Source organism: Styela clava, chromosome 8 (genome assembly GCF_964204865.1).
Source record: "Styela clava chromosome 8, kaStyClav1.hap1.2, whole genome shotgun sequence".
NCBI classification, from domain to species: Eukaryota; Metazoa; Chordata; class Ascidiacea; order Stolidobranchia; family Styelidae; genus Styela; species Styela clava.
The window spans coordinates 9630750-9645826 of NC_135257.1; the positions used below are offsets into that span (position 1 = coordinate 9630750).

General features: G+C 36.3%; 1 protein-coding gene across 2 annotated transcripts; it reads right to left on the reverse strand.

Annotated features, from left to right (window-relative positions):
* Positions 1-4212: 4212 nt before the first annotated feature.
* Positions 4213-10893, reverse strand: LOC120345957 (sulfotransferase 6B1-like). Of its 2 annotated transcripts, none has more exons than XR_005569937.2 (7): positions 10480-10893; positions 10159-10254; positions 6836-6945; positions 6183-6318; positions 5212-5365; positions 4821-4971; positions 4213-4511 (listed from the first exon to the last, which is right to left on the reverse strand). XR_005569937.2 is itself a non-coding variant. In XM_039415570.2 (7 exons), the coding sequence occupies exons 1-7, from the start codon at positions 10700-10702 to the stop codon at positions 4396-4398; spliced, it is 948 nt and encodes a 315-aa protein (XP_039271504.2). In that variant the 5' UTR covers positions 10703-10888; the 3' UTR covers positions 4213-4395. The 2 variants fall into 2 exon arrangements, 1 of the variants encoding a protein (XP_039271504.2); XM_039415570.2 differs by having other exon boundaries at positions 5250-5365; positions 10480-10888.
* Between the last annotated feature and the right edge of the window lie 4184 nt (positions 10894-15077).

Here is a 15077-nt window from a genome sequence, read left to right on the forward strand (position 1 = left end):
ACCTACACCAAAACCGCCCACGCGGTCAAAACTGCTAACTTGCATTAATTGCACATGCCCCTATGTTGTAATAAATTCCTTCTTATCATATTGCGGCAAACCTGGATTCCAGGGCTAAACTATCAGTCGGTAACGCTTTTACCACCAATGCAGTTAAGTTAACTCTTCAACTGAACTTGCGGGTCAGACTGGTCCTAAATCATTTAATCGTTCGTATTTCAACATTCAGACATTCAAACACACATTCAGCTTTCACCAATATAGGTTTAAACATTTTCAAATACCTGGGGATCTAATAGGAAGACCATCTTCAACCTTCGCATCAGACTGGTACGTGCGTTATACACGAAGATGCCGGTTGTTTTATGGCGATACGTGACCTCAGGAACGTGCCGATTGTCGAGAAGGTTGCGGATTTCACAGTCTCGTCGCGCACACACACGTTCACTTGTGCCAATGAGGCGTCGAATTTGCACGTGAATCCACCACGACTTTCCGCACAATCACACGTATCGGTGGAGGGCGCGGAGTGAAGTCGGCGCAGCTGCAATATGTTACTGCGACAGGGAAGTATACTCTTGACTTCGTGCCTGTTCTTGTCGTCATTTCCTATTACCGTTAAACCTTTCAACAGCAACAACCATTCAAAAGTTGCATCTCCTGTTCGTTGAGGCCTATGGACCATTAGTAACTGGATCAATAAGTTCTACTCATGTGTTATCTCCCGAGATAGCAACTGATGTCGTTCCTCGCGTTCTTGCCCACAGATACTCTTCGAGTTTCATTTCGCTATGAAAAGGATGACGTGCCGGCTGTATCACTGTGCGAATTAATCATTCACGTTGTGCAACTGTGATAACAACAAAAACGACATGTGAATATTTAGGAAATGCTTGCAGATAACATTATCTACCGAGGCTTTTCATTTTTCGCAACAGTACCCGACATTTCGAATCTACTCATCGTCGTAGTTACTCGCAGACGATACTATTATGTAACATTTTGAATCAAACATGTTGCAAACCAGACACTCTTTATTTTTTGACCGAATGATGCGAAGCCCAGACACCGCCACTAACTCTTTGCGATGTATAGCTATAAGACGCATGGATACTGTGAGTTTTTAGTTGTAATTGTTTCCCAGTTGTCGCGACTGTTCTGTTAAACAGACTGACCAGTGACCATATACTATACTTGAGTTATATTATCCCGAATTCAACCTCGTACGTGTGACTCCACCGTGTAGCTCGAACGTTCCTACAAGTCCGGTGAACCGACCAGCATAATTCAATGCCACTGAGCGCACGTGTACAAACACGACGTGAGCATATTTTCTAACAGCGGGCGGATCGGAACGCCGATTTTCCCTATTCAAATGCGTCTTACACACAGTCACTTACGGACTGTTTTTTCCCATCCTTGTCGCCATTTTCATGTTTACTTTTGTTATATTTGGTTCCATTACATTTGAACCTACGTACATTTGAACTCACGACGATTGCATCTGCATACTATTGCACCTACAGAATTTTTTTTTGTTTTACGGATATTTGAACCTATACTAACCTAACCCGCATATAGATTGAACCCGCGGATATACACATGGGTTCAAATGTACTTGGTTTCAAATGTACGGTCACCGTTATATTTACATTCAAATACTTTAAAAACAAACACCATGGCATGCCTTTTTGAAAATTTTTGATAACAACACTACAGTTCTGTCACAGTTGACAAACGGTAAAAGAATACGTTATCACGGTGACAGCACATTTGAACCTTTGAACTTAAATTTGAACCCATACATTTACACCCGTAAATTGTACCCAAGACATTTGAACCTCCATATGTTTGCACCCACCGACATCTGCACCTTCGGACATTTGAACCCATACATTTCCACCCATGGATTTTAGCATCCGCATATAGATTGAACCCGTGGACATTTGAACCCATGTACATTTGAACCCACGAACATTTGAACCCGCGTACATTTGAACCCATGTGTATATCCGCGGGTTCAATCTATATTCGGGTGCTAAAACCCATGGGTTAGGGTTGGTATGGGTTCAAATATCCGTAAAACAAAAAAATTCCATACGTGCAATTGTCGTGGGTTCAAATGTACGTGGGTCCAAATGTACATGGGTTCAAAAGTAATGGAACCAATAAATTCATTTTACCATGCTATGTCGTTTACTTTCTCTTGCTTATGGCTGTCCCTATTGCTATGTAACAATGAAGGTGGCCACTACTCTCTGCAGTTTATTTATTTGATTAACCGTATTAGTATTCATTTACGGCTTAACCGAGTTTTTAGTATTTAGTAGGAAAATCAAGCAGAAATGAGGAATAGGAATTGACGTTTCGCCTTTATTCTTCAGGTCTTACAAACTTCGAAAGGCATAAAGTACACATTAACGATCACAAAATTGAGTTCTATTTGGAGGCGGCAATTTTGTTTTAGTGTGTAAGTGCGCCGTCGCCGCCGAGTTTTTTCCCTGATAATTTTGCGCCACACGAACTAGAAGTTTAGGAACCGCTGATGTAGTGTATAACGCTCAAATATTAAACTGTGTCTTTACTAAAAAAAAACTATGCAATATTGTTTTGATAATTTATTCACCAACTCTTTTGGTTGGGTTAATAAAATTTTGATCACACGTCTGAAAGAGGTATAATATATTACTTGTAGGTAAAACTTACAATATATGACAATTACTTATGGATGCTCGAGAACCGTATTGGAGGGCTCGCAGGTTTGACACCCCCGCAAACGAGCTCGTATAAGACCTAATGTAAAAGCTAAGTGATGATTAAAAAAAAAACGAAGCATCAAAACATCCTAGAAAACCAATGCAGAGGTGCACAAGTAGCAGCTTATTGCTCGCGTCATTATTTTTGATTTGTGAAAAATGAAACATTACATTTGAACCCGTAATTTGAACTCACGACTATTGCACCTATGGGATTTTACTGATATTTGAACCCATACTAACCCTAACTCATAGATTTTAGCACCCTCATATAGATTGAACCCGCGGATATACGGGTGCAAATGTATGGGTTCAAATGTACGGTCACCAAAAAGTGGCAAAAGCGGAATTAAAGCAAAACGCCAAAATGAATGAATAACGACGCATTTGCTCTGCACATTAAATATCACAAGTTCAAGAACTAAGTATAAAATATAAAAGACCAAACTTAAGTACATCTATTGCGGATAAATGGGGGAGTAAGAAGAAGTTAGCAAGTACAATAAAGTTTGCCAATTGCCCAAACCCAATTGAACAACATGGAAGCTCATATTAAAACCATTGTGTCCCATTATTTCAGAAAAGGCGCCAAATATATCTCCCTCTTAGACTCCGCTAGAATGTATGGTGATGGCTATTATTCGACCTTCCTCTTAAAATTCAGCCTCAAATATCACAGACATTCGTGATTTCTGCACTTATTTTGAAAGTAATGCACGATCGAATGTATTCATTTTTGTGTTTAGTCGTATATTTTCTAAAATTAGAATCGATTCTGGAATGAAGATTCGAATTTATGCAAGGTTCAAATTTAAAATCTGGCCGACCGATTAAACAGTGTATGTTGTATTTTGTTAGAGAGTGCTGAATCAGCTGAGATAAATAGTTTCATGTTGAAGAATAAATTTTTGATTACCCACGATGTTTTGACTTGATTAAAGTTATGTCGAACGCGTAAAACGGTCACTTGTCACGCGAGAAGCATTGCGAGCTAAAGAAGTTTGATGAGGGAAACCTGGAGTGAACAGAATCTGAAAGTTTTTCTTTGATAAGGCCGACCGAGAAAATTTCAATCTATATTCCAAGCAAGTTGACTAAGAAGTATCGCAAAAATTGGCATAGTGGCGTGCTTATGATATTAAAATTTCGTTATTTGTAGAAAGTGGTAATTAAAAGGTTTTGAATACATCAGACGAAAGCGTGTGTGCTTTGGTTACCTAATATTCTAAACATTGATGAAAACTTCTATATAATTCTTTGGATTATTTAAATGCACTGTTTTTACATACTCTATCGCATTTATCATTCAATAATTTGGTGTGTCTGACCGACGCAAATAAAAATTCAAAGCTGTTACGCTCAATCAACCCTTTCAATGCATCGCCCTTATTCTGCTCTTCCCTTCTTGTGGCCCTAACCGCAATAGTATTATGTGCACTTATAGGACATTTCACAATTCATTGTAGATAGCAATTCATATTAATAAATATATACATTATATTAATTGATGAAAGAATAAATCTAAATAATTTTAGATGATTATGGATACACAAAAGCGTTTAATATTTTGTAAATAATAGAATGATAGTAATGTTAAGATACATAGAGATATTCGCAAATTTTAGAAAGTGCGAAGTTATTATTTTAGCTCGTAAACAAATTTGATGTCAGTATGCCCCAATTTATACTCAATCAATTTGTCCATCAATTCCGATTGTGCGACAGTCATCAGCTGCTTCCAGTTTCCGACCTCCCCTAAATAAAATATCTTTAGATCGAGTCACTTAAAGTCTTTTACGTTATATGCTAGACTAGACCAAGAAAACGAACAGAATATAAATGTGCTACTACTAAAATTGGGAATATCTAAAATTATTTGAAAGCGCCGAACATCATATTCTGGCGTGGAACGCTATATATTTTAATTTATTTGACCCTCTTAGGCCGTAGTATGAAATTAGTAAGATTATCCGATAAGTATCACATAATGCTGTGATGTTATGCGCAGCATATTATGTTGCTTTAGTTATGGGTTTTCCCAATTCGAGAAACCCATCATGTTACCTTTTCTGAATAGATTTATTTTTGAAAGATTTGGATGAGATGTCTGTTTCATGACACTAAACGTAGTCGCATTTTCTATTTCCTCCACTCTCTTATCATCAACTTCAACGTTCAAAAATTTTGCCAAACGTCTAATTTCTTGTTTCGTGTCCTGCAAAAATATAGTGGCAAAGTTGTAATCGCGGTGAGTGGTGATCAGACTGATGATCATATTGCGAAATATATTTGGAAACATTCTAAATCAGCATTTTCTACGACGAAAGAGGGAGACTGTTGATCTATATACGTTAATATTCTATTGTCGTACAACCTGTAAGTTATTAATGGTACACCTTCTGGACGATGGTCTTGAGGATAAAGTATTAAAAAATTTGAGCTAATTCAAATTTACTCATGTATGTCGTTGTGTGTTGATGATAACACGCTTACTCGTTTCATATCTTCATAATAAATGAACATGACATTATCTTCGTCCTTATGTTTATACCATCCCAGTATGTGTTCAGCATAACAATCTCCATCTTTCATGAATGTTAATTGTTTTCCTGTTGACATCAAAAACATATTTGAACATGTATTATTGTGACACATGAAAAATCGTGCAAGGATGAGGATGTATGCGGGAAAGTGATTCTAATATCCAAGTTTGTGAAAATTTCAAATAAATTCACGATCGGGAGGTTCATTCGCCATACTATAGTTACTATTCAACGCGTTATTAAAGCACCAACTTCCACGAGAAATCGGCATTCACCAAATATCGTAAATATTCGAGATGTCTCGCAAAGTACACTCTTCTCGCATGGTCTCAAGAAATTGACATTCGCCAATATACAAGCTAACGAGGTCAAAAATTTCTTTGTTATCACTTTGGCCTGTTTCATTTTGGCCTGTACTTATAGTATATAGGTACATGGTAAATGTCAAGTTGAAATAGTCTTGCTTTGGTGTTGCCTATACTTTATAAAGAAAACTCAGTTATTATAGAGGCTCCACAACCAAGCAAACTTCAACAGTAAAAAATAGCCATCGAAGGTAACAGCCATTAATGCCTATTTTAATATGACCAGAAAATTGATTCACCGGACGACAACTATCGACACATTATTTACGGAATTGCCGTAAATTTGTCAATTCACCCATTCCATTGTCTTTTACACGGAATACAAAAAGTAATGCGAAGCAAGCGCCAGTTCCGTGCAAAATCTGCTTGTTCCGCGCGGGCGGAAAAAATTGTTGCTTTTATTGGAATAAAATGTTGGCCCAGGTGAAGAAGCTAATATTGGAGAGGATGACGTACAATTTATTTCTTCTGCACCATACAATCTTATAGCTCCTATTAAATTTAACAAATAGACAAACCCTGAATATAGTCCGAGAAAAATTGTGGCCAATCCAGACTGAATGCGTATCGGGCGTTGTCGAAAGGTCCACTTTTGCTGCAAAAATGATACCAGGAAACAGCTTGATCTTTAGGATTGCGTAGAATGACAATGATCTGCAAATTACCAATAACGGGTTGTCAAGAAAATACACTTAGTAGTTGCTTGATGTGTATTATTAGTATTAAGACCCGCCTTGATGCAGTAAGCAACATTGGGCATCGACGAATAATTCAGTCCGTTCGTACAAATTGGGTTTCTGAGTTCTTAGTTAAAGCAACATATTTATCATTTTGACTTTGAAACTGAAACGTTACAATTATATTCATGCAAATAAAATTATTTATTTATTACTTCTTCGAAAATATTCTCTAACTAATCCCCATTATTATGACCGCCAAAGCTTACCCAAACCATTTGCTTAAATCTATATATATATATATATATATACATGCATGTACTCAAACATGTCGTTAATTCCAATCTGCATAAAATTACTACTATTAAAATCAGCTCCCCTCTCATATTTTTTGCACAAAATTATTGTCCCCCACATAGTTATTTATATTGAGATTAGCCAATCGCTATGATTCTATACAGTGAATTTTATATTTGGAATATAATGTATGTCACCTTCCCACCACTCTTTTTTATTTTTTCGACGTTCACCAAATTTTCTGGTAAATGAGTTTGAAAACATTTAGGATGAACGGGAAGATATTCCAATAACTGAAATTTCGACGCTGAAAGAAAAATTAAGATATATATTATTCTCTACGCTTATACTTCTTTCGCTATGTTTTGTTAAATTGTGTTTTTGAGCGTAAATCGTGCATGATTAACGTTCCAATATTATTCTATACTATACCAATCCACCACAGGGGATGTGAATAATATGTTTAGCCTAATATTAGAAAATACTAATAAATATATTAGAAAGGGGTGCTCTTGTGTCATGCATGCATAATGACTTCTTTGCTAGTTTTATTCGCAGCATTGATTGTATTGATAAATGCCAATTTATCTTTAGGGAAATAAATCAATGATGATTTTTGTGACTGGATAAAAATGACCTACGGCGACTGCAACATTCAATATTTTTAAATGACTTGAATTTTAGGAAATTCACTCGAAGCAAAGGCATTATTTCAGAAATTAAGTAGATTGGACACTTCATCTGTAAAATAAGCACATTATCAGAATATTTCGTCGATTGGAAAGAATTTGCAGTTAGGTCGCCAACTGAAAATCAATTATATGTGATATTCGTTTGAATCCGGTCCAGGATATTTAGTACGTGTATAGGAGCACTAGCCCAAATAAGATATTAATACCTCGTACTTCTATAGGGTTAATGTTGTCATTTTAGTAAGATATTACTGTTGTTTTTCAGATTAATAATATCAAGCGGACTAAAACAAGTCAATTTAGACTTTCTCAGAATTATAAACCGTCATAACTTTTTTTTTCACTAGATATAATCGATTTAAATAGCCCCAGGTCATATCACAATGACGAATCAGTTTTAATATAATTTATCTCAGTTACACGCTTGATTGAGACACTTTCGTGCCAGCTAATTTACTATATAAACTACTCATTATTCACTGTTTGATTATCGTATTGCGATCGTATCGTACTTTTATCGTATTGTACTGCGATCAAAGAGGTACTGTGATGGTATGTTGGGTTTGACAATAAAGATATTGCCTCGTTAAAGTGTATGACAGGCTTGGGAGATTGGTGAAATTTAGGCATTAAGCTACTACCGCTGCGGTTCGTCGTTTAACGACAGATGCTAATCTGTCGTCTATCACAAAACCAACAACAAGTCAAAATATATATCTACCTTCTTACCCCTAAACCTGAACGTATTTGTGAAAGTGAAGTGTGCACTTACGGGACTAATATCACCGAACACACTAAAGATAACTAACTTTCGTTGACACGTTTTGAGTCACAGACGCTAAATATTCATTCCATATCCTCATAGTGAGTGAGCCCAACCAGACGAACTTTGAATGATTTATCTAGAATTTCTTCCGACCTGGAAATTGGATTAATAAGAATATTGATTGACAAGACTTTTTTGCGTCTAGAGAGGTCTGCCACTGATTCATCCGTTCGGAAACCTGAAGTTCGTTTCCAAAGATTTAGCATATTCCAAACGGTGTTGTTTATTGGGCTCCACATCAAGACAAGGATAAAGACACGTCAGCAATTGCTACGGAGATTATCTAGATCAGCGTTTCCCAAACTGTGTTCCGCGAGCGTCTTCCGAGTGTTCCGTGGAATAAATCAAAAATATGTCTATATGGGTCACCTTGGCAATCTAGGGATTGTGAAGTTGTCGCCCAACTAACCGTTCAATATCGCATCACCGTCGGCTTATAGCGGACTAACCAAGGTAGGGGAGTGGCATTTTCGTTAACCGTCGGCCTAGCTTTTTGACTTTTAAGTTCACTATCAAGTTTGCAGCAATCCTTTTGGTTTTGCTATGGGCAAACAAGTAGGTCTAAAGAAGGAAGGCAGATGGTTAACTTTTCTTCCGCCATCTCTGCCCGGTTTTACTTTGAAATGCTGAAAAAATTACTCATAGTCGCTAAACTTCAGCATTAGCATTTCTCCATTAGAGGCAAACACTGCGTAATGGGAAGTAAACGACATAGAATAGACATACACAGCATTCAAATTAAGAAACATTAAAACATTTATAATAAATGAAATATGTGAAATATTCAATCATATTTTATATATGTTAAACGCAATTATGTTAGTATTCGCGGCGCATTTGGCAACTAGTCACGACAAACCCACCACATTACATCGTTTTCTTTATCAATTTTACCCTTTTATTTTTTCGTGTTCCGCGAGGCGAGAGAAAAAGTGCAAGTGTTCCGTGGCTGAAAAAGTTTAGGAAACGCTGATCTAAATAAATCTATAAGATGACTGATGAATTTCACAAACGATGCAGATCCAGGATTTGAGACCTTAGGAACTTCAGAGGAGGCGAGGTTGTGTGTGTCCGGGAGCGCTGGCAATCAACATTTAGCCGAAGCAATCGATTTAACTTCACCACTTCAATTCAATGTGCGGTATATACTTTAGTTATAACTGATACCAAATTGGCGGTAGAACATTCTCAACGAAAACCATATAATTTGTCAATTAAATGACCTCGTTATTCTAGGTGGCCAGTAGTGACTGTTACGCAAAAAAAACTTTATGACTGACAAAAAGAATAATTGAACGATATTTACCAGGTCCGACCACTGATCATTTCAAAAGCGACAATGGTAGGCAATTGCCAGCAGTCTGAATTTTTATCAAGACTGCACTGTGTTGAAAATAATTTGAGGAACATTTCCGCTCTGTCTTTATATGAGTGTATAATTTCGGTGCCGTTAATTAATGAGAGGAGGAACAGCTGATCTGCAGTTGATTAAGACTTCCTTGTTGTAGTTTTTTGCTGAATTTACATATTTCCTTTTAACCCTATCAAGTATTTTTTTGCATTTTTTTTATGTTCGTGACTAAGTATTATAATAATAATATTAGTAATATATGGGAAACGTTGCTGCAAGTGTTAAATTTCACCCCTCATGCGTTAAATTTTATTTGACGAGAAACTTTTCGGTTGCGGCGGATAATTTTTGTAGCTGTGACAGCTTCAAAAATTAATCTAAATTTGTTCTTCATTTTTTTAAATTGCAGGTGTTGCTAAATTATTGTGTGTATAATGCGTAACTGTAAGGGCCCGCATGTATATCTTCCTGATTTATCGTAAGCGAATTGCACAACTTCAATGCTATCGTGATACGGATGAAAATGTTCACTGACAAACGTGAGTGTGCAATCGTTTGCGAGATCAAGCAGAATAAGAATCATCTCTAATCTCAGTTCACTTGTTAATCCGTAAGTCTACAGAACACAGAAAGCAAACTAAACTAATTTACCTTTGACTAATTCCATTTTTTCCAATGGTGGAAACATCCCTAGTCCATTCGGTCCATATAATAATTGACTTACGATCGCCGATGTCCAATTTACGCCTATGAAAGATAATGGTATCGTACATCTCATGCTATACAACACTTATACTATATAATACGATACTATATATAAGTTAATTCAAGTATTACCCATTTAAAGCATGTTGAATAGGTGATTTATATGAGCAAATGGTGGGCTGAAAATGTAATGCAATAGAGTGAAATACTTTTATTTCTTCTGTGCTTTTCTATTAGAATTTGAATAAGTTTACAAACGGAATTTACCCGTCTTTGGGAAAGATGCGAGGAAAACTGAATTTTGTTCAACTTCCAGTTTTTCGTATGCATATTTTGCAGTTTCTGCTTCAAATCCAGGAAGAAAACGATGTCCCTTCCATTCCGTTTCTTTGAACCTGAGAACTCCGTCAAAATGATCGTTGATATCATTCATAGTTTGTTCAAAAATCCATCGCTTTTCATTCGGGATTGCAGAAATGAAAGCTTCCATTTTAAAAAATGAATAATGGTAGGAATAATTTCTACGCAGTGGATAAAATATTTTTATCGATTCAATCCCCCCAACTCAGTAAACAGCACCTCTGTTCCTCCCCCAAATACTTTCATCAATCAAACAAGAGAGCAATGCTCAAATATATGGACACGCAGAACAATTCCTAAAAAATCACAGGCGTTGACTTACCAGTACCTGTATAAACAAAGCACCACATCACAGCAACTAAACAGACAAAAACAAAAAAAAACGATGGTCGCAAATTGGTTGACAAAGATATTATCGACGTATTGGAAATGCGCACCCCCCTCCCCCATTCCCCCTCCTTTAATTGTTAAAATGCGAAAGCTTCAAAGATGGTTAAAAGAAACACAACCTTACCCACCTGCCAAGTTTCATCTTTTTATCTCTCATATTTTATGGATTTTCAAGCTTTTGACAGCTACGAGTTAGTTCAGTGCCACCGCGCTGTGTTACGGAACCAGAACTTCCCTATCTTTAAAAACATTGGGCTTCGGATTGCATTTCTGACTGTCATATATTTTAAGAACACGGTTATTTCGAACAAAACTCGTCAAATCATAAACAAAGCACCACATCACAGCAATCAAACGGACAAAAAAATACGGTGGTCGCAAATTGGTTGACAAAGATATTATCGACGTATTGGAAGTGCGCACCCCCCTATTCCTCCCCCTACCTGTTCTTTGCAAAACTAGCTTATTCAATTTATCACGGTATTATAACAGCAGATACCACAGTCTACAAATATATTCACACCAAGCGAAGCAGTACAGTACCTTCAGCATCACCGCCATTCACCGGTAACCTCCAAAAACAAATCTCACAGAGCTAACAGAAATATTTGAAATAAATAAAAGTAATAGCCTTCTGGAGAAAAATTTCATCTTTAACCACTAAAAATTTCAAAGCAATTGGTCCAGTGATCAAAGAGAAAAATGGTTTTTTAATATTTCCACTAGGTGTCCAAAAGGTGTCAAAGAACAACATAACAACAAAACGATCGTTATGTCCACTAAACGTGTCCAATAAGAGAAAATAAATAAAGCTTGATAAAAAAAAATTGTACAGTGGTGGCACATATTACTTGCATTATTTGTTAGGAGTGATATTTGCACTTGTTAGAAGTGAATTTTGCTTGCGAATAGACTAAAAAAATTTATGTACCTACATTAGTCATTAAATCAAAGTAGCATAACTTTCAATGCCACGGTTGTGAATAATTATTAGTTATAATATTAATTATTAGTAGTGCTAATTGCGTAATAAGGATTTTTTCTTAAATGTGCTAATTGCGTATTTACTAAACATACATCGGGGATTATTGACAAAATACATTTGGAATTTATAATTCAAATATGAGCTTTCTTTTTCTGATAATAGATCTGCCTGCGAAATAATTTGACCAGGTAATCAATAAGACTTCTGTAAAATGGAGATTGTTATTTAAAAAACATCGGAATCACATTACAATGAAAACACTTTTTAACCTGAACCTTACGACCTGTAAGCCTCTCAATTCAATCCTAAAACCACGGCCACTACGTTCTGCGAATTGGAGAACTTCCTAAGCAGTCTATCAGCTAAAGTTGAAACGCCGGTTAATTCGATATATAAAATAAATCTTTCTTTCTTTTTCCAAACTTGATGTCGAATTAGTGATGTGCATCGGTCTAAAAATAAAAACGATTTGCGTTTTTTTATTCCGTTATCACCAACTGCATGGGCGTAATCGCCCACGGCTATAATATTTTAATCAGTTACATATATTTATTTTTTTGTATGAAAACATAAATCTTTTTTATCTAGGCTAAATTTTTCTAGGCATTGGCATTCTTGCCGTCATCAACTCATTATTCTGATTAGTTTGGATTGACTAAAACTCCCGCTACATCCCTTACACCGATCCAATACCACCGATTTATACCCCAAAGACATACCGATCATAACTTTTGTTTACGGTACATGGAGATTTCAGACAATCTGACTGACATGTTGGCCCGATTATTAACTATATACGATATAAATCTGGTTGAAACAGATCGTATTCGGACATATTTGGTCATGATCCATACTTAACAAGAACGAGTCCGTATCACCTACAAATTGAAGACAAAACCGGTAAAAAATTGTAACATTATCATGTGCCATATCTGAATTACCGTCAACGAAAAAACAAGAAATATATATTGTCGCCGGACAGTAGTTAGAGAGAAATTGTTATACATCTACATGCCTTTAAAGTAAAATAATTATTTGAAAATATTGTTTTGAAAAATTCTTAAATTAAGCTGCTAGGAATTGAGATGGCCTGCATCTTTGCTATTTTCAGAATAGAAGATACATGCTCCTTAATTCAACAACTAGCTCACTCTGAATTCACATGATGTAAGTCCTAAAACATTTTCGTGGTATTTTATTAGTTGAACCATTTATCAGCTGTCTCAGCAAATCTTAAACTATTAGACAGCATTAAGATCTCATTTTTTGTGTTCCATGTGCGGTTAAATAAATTACAGTTTGTGCTTGTTTGGAAATTATTGTGAACAGGTAAAACGACATATTTCCATGCAAGACGCAACTTTAGTAAGGCAGTTTGAGAAGTGAAACCCGAAGAAAACGGAGTTTGTTAAAATACATGTAGATTAAAATAAAACGTTTCTATGATGAATAATACAGGATTTGAATCTCTTCTATACTTCCAAGCAGTGTCTACTAAAGAAAAGGTAATGCACATATTGGCATAGTGGCGTGCCCAAAGTAAAGACATTTTATTGGACACGAGGTGTACATATATATATATGGATCGTTTTTAGACACGGAGTGGACCTATGGATGGGTTTGTTCTTATGTTTTTGTTCTTTTTCTCATCCTTCTTGTTTGTATTTTTCTTCTCATCGTTATTATAAAAATCGCATTTCTCTTTAATTATTTACTGAATCATTTGCTATAGATTTTCAGTGTTTAAAGATTGTATTTTTCGCTAGAAAGCTAGTACTTTTATTTATTTTGAATATTTCGGTGAACTACGACGTCATCAAAATTTTGCTCACCTTGTGGCGGTTCAGCGAATACATATCAGCGGGTTTCGTGCTCAGCGTACGTCGGCGGATTTCGTGCTTAGCGAAAGTGGGAAGTTTTTTTATGGGGGACGGTAGACCCCAGTACGGTACCTGCAGTACGGTACAGAAGTGGTCAGTTGGTATTTCAATTCACGTTGAAACTGAATTATGAAGAATGGATCATGGTCACAGGACCTGGGAAAGCTGATACAGTCCCTGTACCGTTACCGTAACCCTGATACAGGTGTCATACTAGCAAGTTACGGTAGTCACCGCATATGATGTTCGGGGAATTGATGATAGAATATTTCGGTTCCCCCTCCGCGTCAATATATTTTAGCATAGCTCTCTTGTGTTATTACTCATCGATCTCGATCGGTAAGTATGTTGATAGGTATTTGTCTGTTTGTTTGTTTCACCTTCGTACGTTACGCGATATCTCACGAAATTGAATCTGCTCCAAATTTTACATGTGCATTCATCATATCTCGGACCAGGAGCCTATTGATCTTGGGTGAATTATGTCGTATAATTAACGAGTTATTAATTAATTAGGAATGTGACACGCGGTGTCGCTATTGAGTCAGAGCGAAGGAATCGAAACCGCAGATCGACAAGTCTGCGGTCTCCGATTGTTGTTTAGTTAAGTTGTTTTTCTTGCTGGTATTTTTCTTCTCATTGTTATGAAAAAATCGCTACTCATTAACTACTGGACCAATTGCTTTAACATTTTTAGTGGTTAAAGATTGTAACGAAAGTTTCTTTGTGCTCTATGTGATTCGTTTTTCACTTCGAAATTTTGTGTGATACTTCTTTGAAATTGATAAAAAACTATTTGTAGCTCTTTTGCAACCTCTCTCGTGCTACGCGAAAGTCCGAAATTTGTCGACCGTACCGTACATTAGGCTAGGTAAGGTATACGTATACTGTATAAAGTAAGGTAGACTACTGCTTCGTTTAGCTTCCGTGTTCCTATACTATAGCACCGCTCTCTTGTTTTCAAAACGTGGTATTCTGGAAATTTCAGACAAGGGTGTGTTTTGCAAATATTCCGGTTATTGCTGAAAACTCATATATATCACTCATTGGCTTTTTATCTTTTTAAAACTTTTCGGCTTACCCTGTACCGCTGGGCCCACGTACACGAAAATTCTCAATCAACCCTTCTGGCTTACTGCGACCAAATATATCAAAAGGTGTGACCTAATCACGTGTTTTTGTGGTCGTTGACCGCTAGTTACACGAAAGAATACAGAATACTTTATTGTAGATATTTTTCTGTAATATAT

Excerpts from the sequence above, each read along its gene's own strand:
- LOC120345957 (XM_039415570.2), bottom strand. The coding sequence starts at position 10,702 with ATGGAAGCTTTCATTTCTGCAATCCCGAATGAAAAGCGATGGATTTTT. Across the intron at positions 10,255-10,479 it reads CGCATCTTTCCCAAAGACGG|GCGTAAATTGGACATCGGCG; the intron begins GTAAATTCCGTT and ends TATCTTTCATAG. Across the intron at positions 4,512-4,820 it reads AATAAATCTATTCAGAAAAG|GGGAGGTCGGAAACTGGAAG; the intron begins GTAACATGATGG and ends TATTTTATTTAG.